At 40.9% G+C, this 22164-nt stretch overlaps 2 protein-coding genes and 2 long non-coding RNA genes across 5 annotated transcripts in view; 2 read left to right on the top strand and 2 right to left on the bottom strand.

Annotated features, from left to right (window-relative positions):
• Nucleotides 1-745, top strand: part of LOC115762167 — a 114027-nt gene extending 113282 nt beyond the window's left edge. The window contains exons 6-8 of the long non-coding RNA XR_004017796.1: nt 345-439; nt 498-600; nt 663-745. This is a non-coding gene — a long non-coding RNA (uncharacterized LOC115762167). The remainder of the gene's footprint in view (nt 1-344; nt 440-497; nt 601-662) is intronic.
• The window catches only part of LOC115762166, a 41369-nt gene extending 29746 nt beyond the window's left edge, over nt 1-11623 (bottom strand). The window contains exon 1 of the mRNA XM_030704283.1: nt 11570-11623. Coding sequence (XP_030560143.1) covers nt 11570-11600 — 31 coding nt within the window. The 5' untranslated portion in view covers nt 11601-11623. The remainder of the gene's footprint in view (nt 1-11569) is intronic.
• Nucleotides 1049-3416, top strand: LOC115762168. Of its 2 annotated transcripts, XR_004017798.1 has the most exons (4): nt 1049-1418; nt 1480-1634; nt 1691-1844; nt 3274-3416. It is a non-coding gene; the product is annotated as an uncharacterized LOC115762168 (long non-coding RNA). The 2 variants fall into 2 exon arrangements; XR_004017797.1 differs by having other exon boundaries at nt 1691-3416.
• Nucleotides 11624-11755: 132 nt separating the features above from the next.
• LOC115762340 (rho GTPase-activating protein gacU-like) lies at nt 11756-18718 on the bottom strand. Its single transcript, XM_030704506.1, has 4 exons — nt 18399-18718; nt 14004-14620; nt 11935-12047; nt 11756-11762 (listed from the first exon to the last, which is right to left on the bottom strand). The coding sequence occupies exons 1-4, from the start codon at nt 18430-18432 to the stop codon at nt 11756-11758; spliced, it is 771 nt and encodes a 256-aa protein (XP_030560366.1). The 5' UTR covers nt 18433-18718.
• Between the last annotated feature and the right edge of the window lie 3446 nt (nt 18719-22164).

The raw sequence follows: 22164 nt of genomic DNA, 5'->3' as shown, positions 1-22164 counted from the left end.
GATGCCATAAAAAGTCTCAATTCAAACTAATTCTCAGCTAATCCAAATGCAAGCTATCTATTGAGAGTTGATCGAAAGGCTTTCGATATTCCATTAATTAGAGAATAACTCCGAGAAATATATAAATATAAATATATTAGACTACTTTAAGAAGCAGAAACCCCTAATGAAACTCGCTTAAGCAGGATTATAAACTCGACTTGCGTTGGATTTGTTGGATAATTATCCATACGCTTATATAAAATCATGTCAATAGCCTTTAACTAATCCAACTAATTAATTAATAATTAACATTCACAACAAGATAACAAATCTAATGGCAAGTAAATGTTTGTTTATTTTAGTTAAATTGAACTGAATGCAAGACAAATCGACGGAAATGGAGGTGAATAAATTGATGAGTCTGTGGCTGTTGTGGCTGAGCATAGTAATAAGCATGGTAAGTGCCTGGCAAATCTAGAAAGAGAGCAACTGCTCAAGACAATTGCACTTAACAGGTGGATGGCAAATTCAAGAGCCTGTCTTGCAGCAGCTTTGACCAGAGTGCGATATTAGGGCTTTGAGTCTTTGGTCTTTGGCTCGTTCAACAACTCTGCGAATGTAAGTGATTTGTAAATATTTAACCTGCGGTTAATTCTCAATGTCTGCTGTTTACTTATCAGGTGCAAATTGCCTCCTTCAAGCACGCCAATGGCTGGCGTCCAATCCTCTACAACTTTACGATAAGCGTGTGCAAGTTTCTGCGTAGACCCTACCACATCATTGCGATAATCGCCTTCGAGTATCTGGAACCCTTCACCAATTTAAATCACACCTGTCCCCATAAGGTAACGTGTCTATAGTAAAAATGATTAATACAAATTATTATAATATTTCAATTGCAGCCCGGCACCTCGTTGCGCTTCGTTTTCCCTCTTCTCATTAAAAACAACTTGAAGCTATCGTTAAACGGTTCGTTCTATCATTTTAACTACAGGAAGCCCTAACCCAACTGTATGTAGTCCGAATATAATTGAGCATTTTGAAAATATTTATATCTAAGGGGGAGCTCTTTAAATATTTCACCAGCAAATGTGGAAAATTTTTGTAAAACGAAGAGAACAACTTACTCATGAGACTTACAATTTTGCGGAAGCGTGCATCTTTACGAAATCTTGCTGCCAATTCCCAAGCTATAGTCATTTGGACTTTGGCACTGCCTAATGGAAACTTTTTCATTTAAAATGAAAGAGCAAACAGTCACAAAGATTGCACTGGCTGCTAGCGTGGAAGATTTGACTTAAATACCAGGCCAGCAGCATGTGCAAATAACAAAATTCATTGCATACCCGCAAGGGGCGCCAGTATTTGGCTGAAGTGCCGGGCGAACAGCAATGCCCAGCAAGTGAACAAGCTTTAACTCATTTTATAAACAAAAGGTAATAAAAGATCGTTTATTAAAGATCTTTCAGTTCATTTTACATTCTCTTGCAATTTCAGGCGATTTGAAGACAACTTTGCCCTATTTGGCTGTGATCCCACTAGTTGCCGTCTGTTTGCTTTCCCGCGTCCTCTTGCCGCTAACAAAGGCCAACTCCCGGCGTAAATGAGGCCACGGGCTCTGAGCTACTGCAGCCTGCCTGCTATTTTACCAGGTAAGATCATAAGTTGAGAGTCCTTCAGTTCATTTTACATTATCCTAATTTTTCAGGCGATTTGAGGATAACAAAATTGCCAACTTGTTGGGATGCTTTTGGAGCTACAACTGCGGACAATGGCCAGCTCCCGGCGTAGAAGAGGACACGGGCTTCGAACTACTTCGATTATAAGTTTTTCCAGGCTCTCCAATATGGGACATATAATTAGTATAATCCTTAGATTCTTGAATGTAGATCGATGCAGTTGGTCCTTACGATCCGAATGCACCAAGCCATTTGAAAATCCACAAGGATTTGGCCGAGCTATGGCAGTTTCCCCTAAAAGGACATTAATCTCTAAATTGGCCATAACTTGACCGTTTTAAGGACTTTCGCGATGTCCTTTGGTCAACCAATAGTCCACATCCTCCCAATTTAGAATATGCTTAGAAATGGACAAAAGTCCTTTAAACAGTCCAGAAAAGAGCACCTTTGTCTGTAGAGCAAATATGCCATAGCTTGCGCGTATCCTTGCAGATCTTTACAAGTCCTTTTTTAAATATCCTGTATAGATCAGGGCTATTAACCATCCAAATGGCATTGAAATCGTCCTCGTAGTTTCCGAAATTCAGCTATTTGTTTAAAAAGGACATTAATTCAAAAATCGGTCATAACTTGACCATTTTAAGGACTATCGAGATGTCCTTTAGTCCACCGATAGTCCTTATCCTCCCGCTTTAGAGTCAACAAATAGATAAAAGAAAGTCCTTCAAATAGCCAAGAAAAAAGGACATTTGCCTTGCATTTGAATATATGCTATAAATAGGCCGTGTCCTTGCGAATCCTTACAAGTGTTATGTCAAACAAACCGTAGGAACTAGGACTATCAACTGGCCAAAGGTCATCAAAATCGTCCTTGTGGTTTCAGAGATATGGCTAGTTTTCTCCCAAGGACATTTTGTTTTTAGCCATAGCTCGGCCAAATCCTTAAGGATATCGGAAGGATATACCTTTTTGAGATCGTAAGGAGCAGGACTATGGATTGGCATTCAAAGATTTCCATATTTCGACAAAAATTTTCACCAAAATTTTTCCTAGGGGTTTGGTCACAAAATTGACCAAAACCGAAAAAATCCGGGCTAACTTCGCCATTTGAAGGACTATCGGGATGTCCTTTGGCCAGCAGATAGTCCCCACCCTCCCATTTAAGAAATTACCACCCGAAGGACGAAAGTCCTTCAGACAAAAAAGTTTTAAGGACAATTTTGGGTAAAGAAAATAGGCTCTAACTCGGCCATATCCTGGAGTATCCTGGCGAATCATGTGTCAAAAAAATTGTATTGACTAGGACTACCAACTGGCCAAATTGCATCAAGATCGTCCTTGTAGTTTCCAAGATATTAAGGATTTTGTGATTTTCACCCATTTTCGGCTTATTTCCGGGCGCCCCGAGACTGAAAATTTTCTAAGTACATGATTCTTAGATGACCCCATAATGTTTTGATGCAGATCGATGCGGTTGCTCCTGAAGATCCTAACGCACCATGTCCTTTGAAAATCTGCAAGGATATGGCCGTGTTATGGCTGTTTTTCTAACCCAAAATACTCTAATATAATTTTTAATTTTTTTCATTAAAATGTGATTTTATCTTTACAGATTGATGATTTCAAGGAACAGCAATCGATTCCAAGGACATTCACGAATCCTACAAGGATATACATTCCAGGATCTGACTTTTTACACGCTAGATATAGCCAATTTATGTAAAAATAAGCTACAAATGTTATTTATGCTCAAAAAGGTTTAATTTTCGCAGTTTTTGATAAGAATTACATTTAAAAAACAAATTTTAAATATTTTTTACTGATCCTTAATAATCTATTGCATACCCGTAAGGGGCGTCCGTTGGCAGCGGCTGGCTGTCGAGATTTTTCTAAAAATCAGCCAAAATACAAGGCGAACAGAAATGCCCAGGAGGTCGCCAAAGAATTTTTAAGCTGCCGAAAAATTTCATTGCATACCCGAAAGGGGCGCCCTCGCCGCCGGCTGGGTCGCCAGTTTTGCACTAAAATCCGACTGAAGTACCAGGCGAACATAAATGCCCAGCAGGTCGACGAAAATTTCCGAACAAAAATTTCATTGCATACCCGAAAGGGGCAAAATGTTACTCAATTTTAAATGAGTTATGTTAAGTAGCAGATCATGCTAATTGAGTGCTGTAAGCGCGGCTGTTTAACAGCAGCCGCTGCTGCAGCTCTGTAGAGGGTCTGCTGAAAGAAATAGCATGCATGTTTTTGGACCATTTCGATGCAAATTTCGCAGGGATCTGCATTTTTAGGTTCCCAAGGACTATATCAATGGTATGGTATAACCAAGGATATGTTAGTCAACTAAGAACCATTAAGGGGGCGTGGCTGAAAGAAAAACCATACATATTTCTCGACTATAATTCGTTCCTTTAGGTTCACCAGGACTATATCAATGGTATGGCATGACCAAGGATATAAATGTCAACTGCGAACCATTGAGGTGGAGTAGCTGCTAGGCAATTTGGAGAGGAAGAGGAGTGGGGGGGAGCTGAAAGCATACAGTATTCGTATTTCTCTACAGCGTAGTGTCAGCTCCAAATGTAAGGCGAGCATAATCGGCAGTTGAGTTATTTTGTCTTCCCCATAATTCGACTCAAAGCCAGCTCCCAGCAGGTTAGACTTGAGTGATCTTGCTATCTCGCTCTGCCTGATACAGTTATATACATTCGCTAATCTCGCTCGCTCGCTTGCTTTGCTTTGAGAAGCTCCGAAATAGTGATGCGTGAACAGCGTTGATTTAACATATAAGATTTGGCTGAAAAATACTAAATCCGCCAAAACGTAGCCATTTTTTTTAACAAAATGGTATTAGCTCGGCTAATTAAAGTCCGATTTTGGGAAGATATATGTTTCTGGACTCGTGAGAGTTTATAGAATTTAAATTCACAATTGACACACTTCTGTCTTATTTGTAATGAAATTTTTGGTGACAATCAAAGGTCATGAGTAGAAGATATACATATATACTAAGGTATATAACTCCAGGATCGGCATTTATTTATAATAAACTAAACTGTACTACTTGAGTGTGCCAGAATATCTAAAGAATATACTTCGGCTTTAATTATGACGCCGCCAGATTTGTAGGACTAAAGTGCCAGCTCTATCTACCAGGCGCACATAATCGCCAGCCGTTGATTGCTGCGATCTGCAAATGCCTTCTACTTTGATTGAGGAGAGCGAGCGCACAACACGTGCAGCACGATAGCATGCTGTCTCTGTCGCACGGCTAGTTATTTGCCTGCCTGCATGAAGTATGTACAAATGTGCGCTTGGTGAACTAACTGTTATTTCTTCTGTTCTCTCCTGCTATTCTCTCTATGTTACTTGCGCATTTCGCTTGTTGTTATTGGAATAGAATGAGTGGAAAAAAGTATACAGCAAACTTACGTGAGCTTTAATAATAATCTTTCATAAGTCCAGCCTTTTTGCCAGTGGCGCAATTTAACTCATTTGTTCAGTGATGAAATGATGAATTAAAAGGTAACGGAATATTTGATGGCAATTGAAATGATCAGAAGTCGAATAAGCGTAATTTATCTAGGAACAGTCTTGATTTAGTATATTATATACAGCGAAATTTGTAGTCATGCTTTTCTGTATGTGATTGAATAGTAGTGTATTTAAAATATTTAAATTTGTAAATTAACTATAAATTCGTTTCTTTAATTTACACAAAAACAACGACGACACTCTTTAATCGTGACGAGGGTAGGCACCGACAAGCGTTCGTCTTAAGGTAAAGGCCGTCACTAAATACCAGGCGCACAGAGGCGACGGCTGTTGATCTGCAAAAGTCTTCACTTTGACGAAGAACGCGTGTGCACACGGAGAGCGTGAACTTGAGAGAGAGCGAGAGAGCGAGAGCGAGAGAGAGAGAGAGTGCCGTTTGCTTGCGCTCTGAGCACATGTGGATGCACACACGTGCACACAGCAGCATTAACTGTCGTTGAGTCTCAACACATACATACAATACATACACATGTATGCATGTGCATATGTATGCATGTGCATATGTATGCATGTACATATGTTTGCATGTACATATGTCTAAACAACTGCAATTACACCCTGCACGCATTGAAAGTGAGTAAGACAGGGCATATTGATTTTGAGCAAGTGTTATTGTGTGGTATTTAGTCATAACTCGACTCGATTGATGATGATCGAGAATATATGCATGTATATACTTTATGGGATCGGAGATGCCTTCTTCCGCCTGTTACATACATTAGCACGAATACATCATGCCCGTTTTAGCCATTTTCAATGATTTCAGGGTATTTAGTCAATTGAAATACATATGTACGTATACATACAAACCTTAGAAGAACCCAAGGATTTCCATCAATCACCCAATCCCGGATCTAGCCATCATTTCGATATGCTTGCAGTTAATCAGCGCAGGTATTTGCAATTAAGGTGTAGTTTTTACAGGTAAACACGAGTATTACCCGGCTTTGAACGGACCCAGCGTATTTCTAATAAGTTCAAACTACAATTGTCAAATGATTTTTTCTACAGATCCAAGTTGAGCAAGTGTCTAATTAGAATACTCTAATAAAGGAAAGATCATGCAAAAAATGTCTATATATCTAGCTGTGATGTGCAAAGGCAAAGGCAAATAGTTGGATTCATTAATTTGTTTGCCTGTCGCAACGCTTTGTGTGTGCGCCTACATGTTTGGACTAAATTTGCTAAATGTGCGCCCAGTTTTAGGGGGCGCGGGACGGGGTTAAAAAACAAATCAGGGCCGTGCAAATACGGTCACACTCAAAAGTGTGCAACAAAAAGTTGCAACAATTCCAATTAAAGCAAAGAACTTGCGACACAAAAATGAAGAAGCACAATTCAAATAGATAGAGCTGTGGGCGTGGCAGTGAGGCAATTAGGCACAGGTGAAAACTAATTAGACGCCCACACGGCCAAGTGTGTGTGTGTGTGCGAGTGTGTGTGTGTGCGAGTGTAAAGTGGTGCCAGGCGCCGGTCCATCATATTTAGCAATTTAACTCGCAGCAAAGAAAAAATACAGTGCTTCAGTCGATTGTGCTCGACTAGCAAATACCCTGCACTAAAAGCGTCTAGTTGCCATTACAATTAAGTTGACTGCAAAAACAAACACACACATACATGCACACACGCTTTTTGTGTGCTTCTTCTTGCCCTCATTAAAGGAAATTAATCCGCGCTTGACTTCGGTGTTTGTTGTCCGATCGCTTTGTGAATTTCAAGGCATAAGCCCAAATGTTTATAAATAATATTCGAACTCTCTAAATAAGTTTTTATTAATTTAATTTGGGGCTAATTGTTTGGAGTTATTCATAAATTGAAATAGTTGTAATATGCATATGCTACCTCTATATAAGAAACAAGTAACTAAGTTTGGACTTACATAGTTCTTGATTTTCTCTCTAAACATGTAGATCTTCTTCTTCCGACTGTTGAAGAAGTTTGAAAGCAGGAATATATAGCTCTAATAACTCTCGACTTATGCCGGCTTACCTTCCTCTCCATTGAGGGAAGTTTACCAAAAAGTGAACTAGTTGTAATATGCGAATACTCTCTATATACCTCTCTATATAACTCTCAAGTTCCGCTTTCTAATCATGTTTAGCTACTGCTGCCTGTTGAAGGCAGCTCTCCAACCAAGTTTACAGTTTCTAGTTCCTCGAGTGATGCCTTTCAACAAACTACGCCTCGTTCCGCCTGTTACACTCATTAGCACAAAACCCATATACCCTTCTCAAGCACATGCAATGTGCACAGGGTATACAGAAAAGAACTACAAAGCAAAAGAAGCTACTCGTTTGCCCGCTTCCACTTTTTTTTCGTTGCCTTTTGCAACACTGGACGCGCACGCTCTCAAGTTTCATAACAACAACGGAAATGCAAAAGTTTTTTTTTTCCATTTTTTTTTGTTTTTGCCGAAAAACAAAGCGCAAAAGTTTTCGGCCATTTTGTTGTTGTTGTTTCTTTTGGCAATTATGTGCTCGAAAAATGATAATGAAGCGAGAAGCCAAAAGGATTTTTGAAGAAAATCAACGAAAAAAAAAGGCAAAAATAGAAAACTGCCAAAAATAAAAGTTTGGTCATTTTTTTTGCATGCATGCAAAAGTATCTCATAGATACATTTCGGTGGGGGGCGCGCGCCTGTGCCCGCTGTTTGTTGGTAATTTGTTTAATTTGCTTACCTTCAACAAAAAAAAGTAGATATAGAAAGAAAAAAAAGCAATAGTAAAAAACTGGCTGCCCAACTGACTGACTGAGAAATACCCTGCAATAGGGCAGGGCGAACTCTTTTGAGTGCGATCTAAACACGCGTGAGTCCAATAGAAATCTTTAATAATATACTTATATCAAAACTGGAATATATTATTATATGATTATGTCCTAAACAATATAATATATTATTTAGCTATATATGCATATATCTGTTCTAGCTTGAACTCTTCTAGTCAACCTAGGAAATACTTTTCCTGGCAGCTCAAACAAACATATTTATCTGTTAACCCACTTCGATATACCCTCGCTTCTTGTTAAGGGGCATCAAAAGAAATAGAAATGCCAGAGCTATGAATTTTTGGCGCTTTTATGAAGGTTGGGCGGCTTTTAGCTAATGGGCTTCGGGTAGGGCTATGATAAAGCCAAAAACAAACTAAAAAAAAACAACAGCAACAATATGGCCTGAACTAAGCTGCAACTAAATTAAAATATTTAAAATTTTAGCCAAAGTTTTATCAATAAAATGGAAACCTGCCTGCCTGCCAGCCAGTGTGTGTGTGTGTGTGTGTGTGTGTGTGTGTGTGTGTGTGTGAGGCGCTTGCATTTGTTGACTGCAAGTCAGATAAGTATCTCACGGATGTCTGCATTCGGCACAGGCACACACATGTGATATGCATAGATACCGCCATGCACTGAGAAAAAATGCTGAGCAAGTTTGCAGCAAATGTTAAACATCGACTTGAGCTCTGCTCAGTTGAGCTCGTCTCTGGAAACGAGTACTAAATGCAAATCGCGACTAGATTATTTTCTTCACTCAAGTTCTTGTATTTTCTGTCAGTGTATGTGTGCCTTGTGCATATGTGTTGAGGGCAGGCAGTCTGATGTCGACAGCAATTGAAACATCAGCAATACTCGAGCTTTTGCAATATGCCGCGACAGCTCGACACTTTTTGGCCACTTGACGACGCCCACAAGGCAATCGTCTTGGCCATAACTTAAATCTGGCTTAAAAATCACTTAGCTGCTGCCTCCTCGACAAAGCCCTTGTCAGCAGTATGAAAAAACAAAAAAAAAAAGAAGATGGCCAAAAAACAAAGGATGCCCTCGCTCTGTATCGAGTGCCATAATCAACACCTCGAGACAGACGAGCAGACGGGCAGACGGACAGAGAGAGAAACTCTATAACTCTTGCTGGAATTGTCGCACATTTTGGGCTACAACAACAAGAAGGAAAAGAGGAAGAGGCAGAGGCAGCGTCAGAGCCAGACGAGCGCATTTTGTGTAGAGCTCAGCAATTCCTGCTGCTGCCCCGAGGCGTTCCACGTAAACGTGCAGCTTATTTTAACGCCAGCTGCCACTTGGCTAATCGAAGGGCGACAATCTACAAAACCCGAGCTAGAACTAAGCACTACTTCATAAGGATTGACCCCCCCGACTCTCCTCCCCTCCCCCTACATACCCTTCAACAGTAGCCCAACAGCATTTGGATAGAAACTATGCTAGACAAATGCATTGACAGCATCTAAACAAACGCTAAAGTGAACATGGTTTAGAACTGCAAAGTCTTCTAGACTAAAGTTACCATGGAGGACCCAAAGATGAGTATTAACAAAATGATGAACATGACAAAGATTGTACAGCATGTAGATAAAGCAATCGCAGGTGAGATCAAAGGAATGCAAACTCCAAGCTCAGCTCGCAAGCAAAACTCCAGCCCTAAGCAAGTGAGTGGTAATAAAGTGACCATGGAGGACAGGGCAAGGAACATGTCCATGTACATGACCATGTAGATCAAATAATCAAAGCACAGATCAAAAGTACAATTGAATGCCCAAACGTGAAAGAAAAGCCAGACGAATGTGAACATGGAGGACAGGATAAAGACCGTAAAGGGTGCAGACATAGTTCACGATCATTGCATGAAAGCTAGAATAATGTGAACATGGAGGAAATTCCAGTCTGTAGATAAGCTCATTAAACACAGTCAAAGTCAAGATGGGAAATCATTAAGCAAGAATAAAGTGAACCTTGGAGAAGTTGTTGTTGCGAGAAACTTTATGATTAAGCAATAATATAGACTTTTTTTCAGAGACCAGGCGAAATCTCAGGGAGTTTTAATAAAGAAGAAAAAATAATTATTGAAATAAAACTTTGCTCAGTCAAGAGCCAGGCGAACGTTTCACATTTTGTGGCTTTTCGTGAACTCTGCTCAACATTATCTGGAAAGCCGTGAGGGAAAGCACTTAGGAAAGTTTTTAGCTTGAAACACATTCAATTGGATCAATTGAATCAAATATGTTCTTGAGCGCTTCACGCTCAAATGAACTAATTTGCTCGCGTTACAGGTTACAGTTAAAGGAAACATTCGGTGGCGGAATTCATTCACGAAGCTGCAACAACGCTCGCTAATGAACACTGGACCCAGAAGAAGAAGAAGAAGAAGAGGAAGAAGAACTAGAAACAAGCATCTCAAAAAGCAACACAAAACGAGAAGCTGCCAATTGCCATTTCCCCCCAGAGACAGCATCAAGAGTAGTGTGGCATGGAGACAAAGATACCCTAGAAAAGACTAAAGCTATTAATTAAATGCAATTAAAAAGGGGACGAAAAGTCGAACTAGCAAACAAAAAGTTGCCGGTTCAAACCCAAAAACTATTTGCAATTATTTTATTTGTTTTTACCTAAAAAAGACTAAAAAAGCTTTAGAGAAGACGAGCTATAGATAGGCTGCATATGTGGCAAGTGAGCGTCGAACTAACAAACAAAAAGTCGCTGGTTCAAACCCAGAAACTATTACCAGTTGTAATATTCGTTTTAACCTAAAAAAGACTGGGATACCCAGTGGAGCTATAGAGAAGACGAACTATATATCATGGGAATTAACTGAACGTCGAACTAACAAGCAAAAAGTGGCCGGTTCAAACCCAGAAAGTATTTACAATTTCAATATTTATGTTTACCTAAAAAAGACTGGTATAGCCTATGGAGCTTTATATATGGGGACTGAACGTCGAACCAGCAAGCAAAAAGTCGCCGGTTCAAACTCAATTTTCAATTTCTATGTTATTTTCTTATATTATATATTATATATCTGCATACAGTAAAGCACAAAGTTTGAGCCTCGAACTCTCCAGTAAAAACAGAAGACATTTGAATTTCTTCTTTATGCCAGGACCTTCAGCATGATTGTGTATACCCCTTTGTGTGATCTTGTGCCTGCAGGGTATCTTAACAAATGCTGGCTAGTGTGAAAATCAATGAGCCGCCGTTCGCGTTCCCAGCTGGACAACAGCAATTGGTGTGGTGGGGCAGCCAAGGGACGGGCGGAAGGGGGCTAGTCAAGAAAAAAGGCGGCCTGAGGCCAAGTTTATTCGCATTTAATTGAATAATTGTTAGGCTGGACACGTACGCGACGCGCTCGCCGGCAGCACAGCAAGGACATGTGCGCGTCCTTAAAGTAGGCAACAAAAATGGCCAATTGTCAAAATTGTACGTCAAGGCGCCGCGAGACAACCGAGTGCAATCTCTGTACACAGCTTGCAGATTTATGTGGCGCATCTAAAATGCAGGCAAAAATAGCTCACCTGCCCCATGCCCCCCCTTAGCCCGACTGTCAGGCATTGTGTGCGAGTCAGACTTACCTGTCCCCAGTGGCACATTCGTTTGCGGCATGGACACTTTATTTGTTGTCGTTGTTGTTGCTGCTGTTGTTGTTGCTGTTGTTGTTGTTGCTGCTGTTGTTGTTGCTGCTGTTGTTGTTGTTGTTGCCACCTGCTTGCTCAGTCTCAATATGGTCGTGCCAGCAGCTGCCGCTGTCGCCGGCGCCTTCAGCTTCTGCAGCGAGGCAGCCACCGCGGCCTTGGATGACTTCGAGCTGCGCGACACGCTCAACACGTGCGTCTGCTGCTGCGGCCCATTGTTGCTGTTGTTGTTGCTGCTGCTGCTGCTTTTGCCGCTCACCTGCGGCGCTGCCGTTGCGCTCGTCGCCGTCGCCGTCGCCGTCGACGTCGAGTTGCGTATCACCAGAATTGACTGCGATTTCTCCAGGCGCTTCAGCGTCTGCAGCACAAAAGGCGACTTGCTGTCGCAATTGCTCTCCGAGCTCAAACTGCGCGAGGCCTAAAACGAAAAAAGGAACAAAAGCGTTCAGAAAGTGAGAAACTGCACGAGCTTTTGTAGTTGGACGAAGGGAACACAGATCGTCCCGCTAAGGAATATACATATATATACATATATATATCATTTATCAAAAGGCAGAAGAAGAAGAAAAGGCAAAAATGCCAAATGACATTGGCTAAATATTCAAATTAGTTAAAAAAAAACAAAAATCATGAAGTAGAACAAATTTTCCTGTTTTATCAACAAATTATTGTCAACTAACAGGCATTATTTTGTATTATATATTATTGCATGTGTATGCATGTATGCATGCATGTTTGTATGTACGCATGTATGTACGTATGTATGCATTTATGTATTTATCTTTGTGTCTATGTCTGATGTTGTGTAGGATAATGTGAAATTGGATGTACAGGCATAGAAGTATGCATGTATGCGAATGTGTTTGTGTGTGCATGTCTGTATGTATGTATAACATGTATGTGCATGCACACGTATGTATGTATGTATATATATGTGTGCATGTTTGTATTATTGTTTGTAAGTATACAAGTACTTTGAAAAAAGACATATAAAAGTTATATACATAGTGTGTGTGTGCATGTGTGTGTGTGTGGGCGTGTGTGTGTGAGTGTATGCATGCATGTATGTATATATGTACTCATGCATGCTTGTTTTCTTATACCAAACGCAGGTCAAACTGATTTTTCGCTTTGCTGCAAATTTAATTAAAACGAATTTCTGCCACGTGCTCTCCTCCTCGATTCTCAAGACTTCAAGTAGACTCTGCAGTTTTACACTAGCTTAGCTAGTAGTGCAGTGTTTTTTTTTTTGGTATTTTTTTGGTTTTTTTTTTTGTTTTTTTTTTGTTTGTGCGTATCTACGTGTGTACATATATATGTATATGTGTATGTATTTACATATGTATGTATATATGTATGTATGTATATATGTATGCATGTATATATGTATGCATGTATATATGTATGCATGTATATATGTATGCATGTATATATGTATGTATGTATGTTTGTATGTATGTTTGTATGTATGTTTGTATGTATGCTCATATGTTGTTTTTTGTTGTTTTTTTTTTGTGTAGTTACGAGTGTACATATATATTTATATATGTATGTATTTACATATGTATGTATATGTATGTACATATGTATATTTGTATGCTCATATATATGTATGTATGTACATATGTTTATATGTTCATATGAATGTATGTTCATATGTATGCATGCATGCATATATGTTTGTATATATGAATGTATGCATGCATGTATGCATATATGTTTGTATATATGTATGTATGCATGTGCGTATGTACGCCCACCAAATCGATGACCCCGTTAGCACCATGGAGGAATGCATTTTTTGATAAGTATGAAACGCCCCTGAAATGAAGACCGATCGGATGGTGAACAAGCAAGTTCCATACAAACGTTTTTCTCGATTTTTCATCAAATAAGGTAAGTGAAAGTTCAGCTAGCTAGCTCTTACGATTTGACCTTTGCAAACAGTTTTATATATAGACTTTCTATGATTTGGCAGCCCAATACTAATCAAATTTTGCATATATGAATGGGACATAGTGAAATTTATCAATTTGGTCGAGATATTTAAATATTCAAAAAAGGTTAGTCATACAAGAAACTGCTTTTCGACCGATCGTTCCTATGAGAAATATATGATATAGTGTTACGATCTTAAAAGCATTTGGCTGGTATATGGGGATCATAGTGCATAGACAGAAGGACGAACGGAGGGGCGAAGGACAGACGGACACGACTTTATCAGCTCGGCTGTTGATGCTAATCCAGAATAGATATATATAGATAGACTTTATGGGTATGGAGATTTCTCTTTCTATGCTTTAAACATTTCATGACCGAATCATAATACCCTCTAAAAAGGGCATACAAGAATCTATAAAGTATTGCTGCTTACATGTTTTAGCATGAACGGACGTTCGATGAGCTTTGTGGCATTGTTGTTGTTGTTGTTGCTGTTACTGTTGTTGTTGTTGCTGTTGCTGTTGCTGTTGCTGCTGTTGGAGTTGACCTGCGCCTTGAGCACGCTCTCCAGCTGGCTGGCATTGATGGGCGTTTGCAGCAGGATCGTGTTCGAGTCCTTGCCGCTGCTGGCCACGATGGAGATGCTGTTGCTGCTCCCGTTGTTGTTGTTGTTGTTGTTGGGAGTTGTTTGGACAATTGTTTTGCGTGCCACAGTTGTTGTTGTGGGCAGCTGATTGAGCGTCAAGGCAGTTGCCTTATCCTGCTGCTGCTGTTGCTGTTGCTGTTCGCTGAGCAGGCTGAGTATGTCCTGCTTGTTCTGGATGATGATCTGGCCATTCTCGTTGCGTGTGCCGCGCAGCAGGATAATGTTGCCCGTGTTGCCCGTGTTGCGCTGCTGTTGCATTGCCTCGATCTTAAGTTTGGCAGCTCGCAAACTGTTTGTTCTCGTTGTTGTTGTTGTTGCTTTTGGGGCCTCATTGCTGTGGCTCAGCTTGCCGCTGCTCTGCGATTTGACCAGGCTAACACGGCTCAGGCCATTCTTTGTTTGGGCTGCAAAAATAAAAATAAAAAAAAAAACAGTGTAAAGCATAAAGAGTTTGTTATTATCAAGAGTTTGCTGCCAAACTTGCGCATAACTCAAAACGCCCCAAAAAATCGAAATAAAGGGGCCGCACGGCTTTGTGTTCAGATGCAAAAGATGCGACAGATACAGTTTTTGCCAAGCTAAACAGCTGCCAGATTTATGACCCGACTGCGAGGGTTGCTTTCAATATTGTGAAGGTGCTCGAAAATGGGCGAAAGTTCAGTCCATAAAGAGAAGTTGATTTCTGTGGTTGGGGATTCGTAGAAGTATTTCTCTATTATTTCTGGGCAATTTTGTTATGACATAAGTTGAAAAGGGGTTTGAACCAGCGATTTTTCGCTTAGAAGTCCGACTTTTAGACACCTTTTATATAAAAATCAAATGTTTGGCATGCATAAATAACAATATCAATTGTTTTCGAGAAATGCTATTAAAAGACATATGTTGAAAAAGGGGTTTGAACCAGCGATTTTTCGCTTAGAAGTCCGACTTTCAGACACCTTTTATACAAAAATCAAATGTTTGGCATGCATAAATAACAATATCAATTGTTTTTGAGAAATGCTATTAAAAGACATATGTTGAAAAAGGGTTTGAACCGGCGATTTCTCGTTTGTAAGTCCGACTTGTAGACACCTTTTATGTATAAGTAAAGAATAGGGCTAATAGCAATATCAAAATCAATTATTTCTGAGAAATGTTATTAGAAGAAATATGTTGTGAAAGGGGGTTGAACCGGCGATTTCTCTTTATTAAGACTTTTAGACACCTTTTATGTATGAACGAAAATCTTTCATAAATAACAATATCAACGCTTTTTGAGAAATTTTATTAAGAGAAATATATTGAAAATGGGTTTGAACCGGCGATCTCTCGTTTGTAAGTCCGACTTTCAGGCACCTTTTATATATGAATAAAGAATAAAGCTTCCATAAATAACATTATCAATATAATATCAAACTCAAATGTTTTTGAGAAATGTGATTAGAGGAAATATGTTGTAAATGGGTTTGAACCGGCGATCTCTCGCTATTAAGTGCGACTTTCAGACACCTTTCATATGTGAAAAACAAATAGAACTTGCATAAATTACAATTTCAGTGGCAGCCCTCGGCAAACGTGGAGCTGGAAGCGGTAGCTGGTTATATTGTCGTCAGTTCGATAACTAGAAATTTGACAGCGTTTGGGGCGCAACAAATATGACAAGCGGCGCGGCGCGGCTGCCACATTGTGTGGCAAGCAGCAGATCAGCTGAGCGTTACGTATACGCGGCGTGGCGCGGTCAGTGGCTTAGACGGCCATATTGTGGGCCAAAACAATGGCCAAAAGGGCTTACAGTGCAACCAAGCCATGGCGGACGGGCAGGCGGACGGGCCGCTAAATCAAGCGAAAGACGACATGTTTATGGCTCACACACACACACACACAGACACAGGACTACTTAGCTGAGAACGCAATAAAAGTGCAACAAACAAACAGAGCGACGACAGGCAGCAGGCAGCAGGGGGCAGGGGTCAAGGGTCATGGGGCAGGGGGAGGGTTGGGTTAAAAGTGTCAGGCTGCATGCGTTGCCAAATATAGACTCCAAGGCTGAAGGCGACACGAAACAAAAGTGAGCGCCGGAAACATTTAAACGTATGTAGCTAAACACTTGTATGCCCCCCCCCCCCCCCACCCCTTACCCCTTACCGCGCTCCCTTTCCACTTGCCCACCCCCCCCTCTTTTGTGTCTTGCCTGGCAGCAGCAAACCTGCCCCCCCCCCCCCCCCCCCGCTCCGCCCACCGGCCAGCTGTTTGGTTGGAAAACGTGCGGGTCATAATTAGCCGCTGCCACGGCTGGCCGTCTGTGACCATGTTAAGCGAATATATGCTACAGTAAAACCTGCCCGGCGCGAACAGCTAACAATTCGAAAAACTCTTTGTCAGCTTTGGAAAAAGATTTGGAGGCCAAAGAAAGCAAACAGTTTGAAAAATTAAAAATGTTATAGCCGAGGATCAGCTGCGCACATTATGAGAGCTTTCACTGTACTTGCTTGCATATACATATGTATGCATGTGTGCGTGTGTGTGTGTGTGTGTGTGTGTCTGTGTGTGTGAGTGAAAAGGTCGCCAGTAGAAGTCGCCCAGGACAGGAGCCAGTGCTGAGCAGCGACCATTCATTCGAGCGCACATACTTCATTGTAATGTATGGCAGGACACAGGACGCAGGACACCCAAAGGCAGGACCTAGGCCTAACAGGCCACAACAACTACAACAACAACTAAAAGCAAGCTAAGTAACAACAAAAGTCCTGGCAAAGTCCGCGTAACACATAAAACACTTCCACAGGAAAGGGGGGAGGGGAGACGCTGGCTGAAGTTTCGCATATTTTTGCGTTCGTCGCGGCTTTTGATGTGTGAGGCGGCACAGTGTGGCAAGAGACAATGAAAAATGTGTGTGCAAATATTTAAAGCAGAGTTGGAAAAAATTAATTAAAACAATAAAATAATATTAATAATAAATTAAAATACAAAAAAAAATAATAGTGTCCAGTCAACAATTCAAGACCTTAAACAACTTCAAAGCAAAATAACAAAATAACAAGTAAGAGGTGCGAGTCGAGAGCTCCCGATTAGGGGATACCCTGAACATCAAATGCATATATATATTCTTTTTCAGAAGCTATGTGTCAAGTTTGGTGACTCTAGTTCTTATTATTTACCAAAATTGCCCAAAAAACAGGATATCGATATCGATTTTTATCGATTGCTTGGAAACGGAGTAAGTTATCGATTATCGGAAACAAACTCGATCTGCGCAGGCACTAGGAGCACATACATTATTCATTTCAAGTCTGTAACTCTTATAGGTTCTGAGATCCTTGAGATACGGACAGACAGACAGACAGACGGACATGGCTAGATCGACTCGGCTATTGATGCTGATCAAGAATATATATACTTAATGAGCTCGCAGATGCTTCCTTCCGCCTGTTACATACATTTGGATTTCGCACAAATACAATATACCCTTATACCCATTTTTAATGGACTCAGGTTATAAAAATAGAACACCGACAAATAATAGAAGACATATCAAAAGAAAGTCTTAAGCTAATAAGCTTAAGAGTTTTAAAATCTATATAAATTTATACAAACAAATGCATTTTACAACTGACTTCGTTTTTGGCACGTTGCAACCACTGTGCGGGCCAACGCACGTGGCATGAAGCCCAACAAAAGGGCGCTGGGCAAACGCATGTCATTCGAGAGGGGAGGGGGGGGGGGGGGGGCTGCTATGCAAAACGACAAATTGCAAGTCTATTGAAATTTTATTAGAAACATAAATCAAAAGCAGTCCGAAAATAAAAGAAACGCAAGATAAATAAGCCAAGGCACTTAATAAATATACAAATAGGATTTTTGCAGGGATAACAAACAAAGATGAACGCGCGCAGATAATGCCAAAAGAGAGAGAGAGAGAGGGAGAGAGAGAGAGAGCAGCATATGCGAAAGAAACCGCAAAGAGCAAAAGTGCCGTTGCCTCAAAGCAAAAACAGAACAAAACAAGAATGAGAGTGTAAAAAATCTAATTGGAAAACCAATAAGACAATGCTAATCGAAGCAGCGCACTTATCAGACAGATAACAGCGCAACTTGTCGATAATTATGTTATGTACACAGTGCGTGCACATGTATGCGTGTGCGTGTGCGAGTGCGTGCGTGCGTGTATGTGTGTGTGTGTGTGTGTGTCGTTTGACTTACTTTGCTGCAGATTTCGATTTAGATTCAGATTCATGACCAACAACAGCAACGGCTACGACGACTGCGGGAGCGGGAAAAGCCAATTGTTTGGGCAACGCTTTCCATGTGAACAGCTCGCGCGTCAAACGTTTTTCCTTGTTGTTATTGTTGTGGTTTTTCGTTTTTTTTTTGTTTTTAGTTGTTGTTTTGTTTTGGGGGCCACTCTTAAAATAAACACCTGGTGGACAGCGCAACTGCAGGCGACGGCATCTGCATCGTTGCGCATTAACTTAACTGTTCTCTGCTATTAAATGCCATTTTCCGCGAACGCACAAACAGCACACACAACATCTACATATGTGCCCGTATATGTATGTATGTACACACATATGCATATGGCTATTTACATACGTGTGTGTACATATGTTGCAGGCAGCGAATTTCTCGATATCGAACAGCAGCAGCACGGGGAAAAAAGGTAAACAAAACTAATTTGCACGCGTTCGCTTGTTGCGCGCATATGTTACGTACTTATATTTAATGCAGCTGCGCGACCACGTTAAATGCAATAAGAAAATTGGCGATCAAATATAAATGTTTCAATTATAAATATGTTTAAGACGGTCAACAAATCGCGGTGGTCGGGCGATATGCGCACAACTGCCTATCGAAATGTTAGGCATGCAAAGCGATAACTCCACACGCTGCTCCCACTGTTAAGCAGCTGTTGAGCGAAGTGCTCAACCAACAGCTGTTGCCATGCTGCTGAAAAAACATAACATAACACTGTTGCTGCCAGTGCTGCCACTGTGTTAAAGCTGTTGAGCGCGCAAAAAATTGTTTTTGAATGTCATACAAATATCAATTAAATGACCTTGTCACACGTTTTTCTATTTTTTGCAACTGCTGCAATTTATTATGCCATTAAGAGAACGATCTGCTTATCGTGTTGCATATGGCAAATAGAAAAAAACCGTCTCTAAGTGTTTTCCTTTGAAAACAAAACTTTCGCTGTTTTCCGTTTCCACTCTGCCCCGTCGCCCCGGCCCCTGGGCAGCCGCCACTGCTCAACGGAAGTCTCACACTATCTCAACGGCGACCAAGCGAATACAGAATAATTGCTGTGCCAGTGCCCGTGCCAGTCGGTGCCATAGCGCCAACAACAGCGACAACAACAACAACAACAACGACAACACTTATCTGTGCTGTTGTTGGGGTTGTTATTTTATTGTCGCGTTTGTTGCACATTGAAAATAATATACAAAATAATTGAATTACTCGCACACACACACACACACACACATTGACAGTTGCGCGTGTGTGGTGGGCGTTCAGTGTTCGAAAGCGTGCTGATAAGCGCTAAAGTCAGGCCAAAGCCAGATCACATTTTGTACGAGATTAGCGCTGCGCAGCCCCAATTTAGCAAGTGCAACAGGCACAGGGTGTTCACGGTGTCAACAGCGCCAGTGATTACAACGCCGCGATAAGCAGACGCGCATTCGCTCAATCAAAACAAGCGTGAAACGAAAACGTGACTTAAGCTGCGCTTTGGCATTGTCACGTATGTAAATTATGCTGCCTGCGTCGCGACTGCGCTGCCAGCAAACGTTGTGGCCTGCACCCAGGCTTCAAAAAAAAAAAAATATTGTTATTTTTTTCTCGTTGTTGTTTTATTTGAAGATTGCGCTCGAGAAATACCAGCACGTTTCTACGACTAAACGGAAAACTGGCTGCGACTGCCATTTGATATGTATGTGCACACAAAAATGCATTTACAATATAACAATGTTTATGACATTTAACAGGCGGCAGGCAGTAAAAAATAAGAAAAAAAAAAAAACAGCCGCCCATTTGCAATTGTTGTTGTTTTTGGATTTGGTTAATTGGGCCTTTGAACTCCACGAAGCGCTGATGATAAAGTCAGACTCGGCGACAATAACAAAACTTGATTTAAATACAAGGCGTCTGCTCCCCTCTCCGCCCACCGTCCGCCTGCAGACACCGTGACAATGTCAGTCAACGCCCCCAAAAGGCGGCGAGACGGCGATAACAACAAAAAGCGCAAATCATACGCAATAACAAAATTAAAAGCCAATATTGTTGATAATTTGCATGTTCTGTGGAGAGAACAAAAAAAAAGGTTTCGCTGATCTGCGTCTGCTCTAACACAGGGGGCGTTGGGCGTGTGACATCAGCACAAGCCAAACAACAACAACAACAAAAAACGCCCCAAATCGTTGCCTGAGTCGCCCTATGAACGGACTCAACGAAAGCCTCAATGAAAACAAAATGCAAAAACTGAATTCGCCAGCAAGTTGTTGTTGTTCTTCTTGTTGCTGAGGAAAATGGCAAAAGCAGCAACGGACCCTAACTGTAAATGTTGAAGAGCTTGCAGTTGTTGTTGTTGTTTTAGTGAGCGGGAGTATGAGTCAGATTTGTGTTGAGCCAGAGAGCGTGAGAGTCGCAGGTACCGGGATGCCAATGCAAGCCTGGAACACACGAACACACACACATATAGACACACACACGCACGCACGCACACTCGTACACGTTAAGCCGGTTTCGGGAGCATCAACACAGTTGGCCTGTCGATGCAATTTACAGTGTAATGCTGCTGCCGTCAGAGTGTGGCAAAATTGAAGAAATATACTGATGGAAAAAAATGCATGGCATGCATTTGCCTTGCAACAACAAACAACAAACAACGACCAACAACCATAATTAAATCCTCGTATGTACACTCGTACATATGTATGTACATATCGGCATGCAATCGTATGTATATTGTACATTATACGCCTGACTTAGAAACCAGTTTTATTGCAATTCAAGTAGCCAAACACAAAACCCCAAGAAATTACGTATCGCAGATGTATGTGCATACATACACACACACACACACATACATACATGTATATTTGTATGTATGCTGCCGCTTTTGCTTTGGTCTTCTGCCCTCTCCACAACAGCAGCAACAACAACAACAACAACAACATTGTCTTCAAGTCGGGTCTTTGTTTTTACACAAGCGAAGCTTACAAACACATACAAACCTCCTCATATATATGTATGTATATGTATGTAGAAATTGTAAGGGTATTTGAGTGTGGTCTGTTTGCCACCTGTAGCTGTAATTGTAAAACGAATCTAGCAGTATTAGCTAATTCTGTATGCAATGGCCAAACAAGCCAACGTAAAGCTGACAAATTGTGCACAAAATAATTCCAGGCGAAATGTAAAACAATTGAAAAGCAACAGGTAAAACTTTTAAATAAACACACACTCCGTCGCACAAATGAGCGCTTACTCATACCCATGGTTGTGTCTCTGTGTGTGTGTTTGTGCTTCAACCACAAAAGAGAAAACTACGCTTAATCACCTACACTTGAAGCTGACGGGCATTGCAGTTCACTTGATTTTTGTGGAATAGTTAGCATAAAACTGCGAAAGGTTGACACGAATTAGTATATCTTAATTTGCCGTTAATTTATCAAAGAACTAGAATATAATTGTATTGTGAAATATAAAATGTAGTGTACAACTTGACAAACTTACTTTGAACTTGTAGCGCATGCCGTGCGTCTGGCAGGCCGCATGTGCCGATCGCAAGCGAGCAATAACTAGTTTTACGTATGTATCAGACACAAACCAGGGCTGTTGTAAAACATTTTTCGCTCATTCGCTTCAAAAAGAGTTGCTCACTGGAAATCGGCAGCTCAATGGGATGGACAACATGCACATTGCTTGGCCGCTGCAATTGGTTGTTTTGCGTTGAGCGCTGAGTGAG

Source organism: Drosophila novamexicana, unplaced genomic scaffold (assembly GCF_003285875.2).
Source record: "Drosophila novamexicana strain 15010-1031.04,08,12 unplaced genomic scaffold, DnovRS2.1 tig00000564-arrow-pilon, whole genome shotgun sequence".
NCBI lineage: Eukaryota > Metazoa > Arthropoda > Insecta > Diptera > Drosophilidae > Drosophila > Drosophila novamexicana.
This window is presented reverse-complemented; position numbering and strand designations above follow the sequence as displayed.

Excerpts from the sequence above, each read along its gene's own strand:
- LOC115762340 (XM_030704506.1), bottom strand. The coding sequence starts at position 18,432 with ATGAATCTGAATCTAAATCGAAATCTGCAGCAAA. Across the intron at positions 14,621-18,398 it reads AAATCGAAATCTGCAGCAAA|CCCAAACAAAGAATGGCCTG; the intron begins GTAAGTCAAACG and ends TTATTTTTGCAG. Across the intron at positions 12,048-14,003 it reads GTCCGTTCATGCTAAAACAT|GCCTCGCGCAGTTTGAGCTC; the intron begins GTAAGCAGCAAT and ends TTTTCGTTTTAG.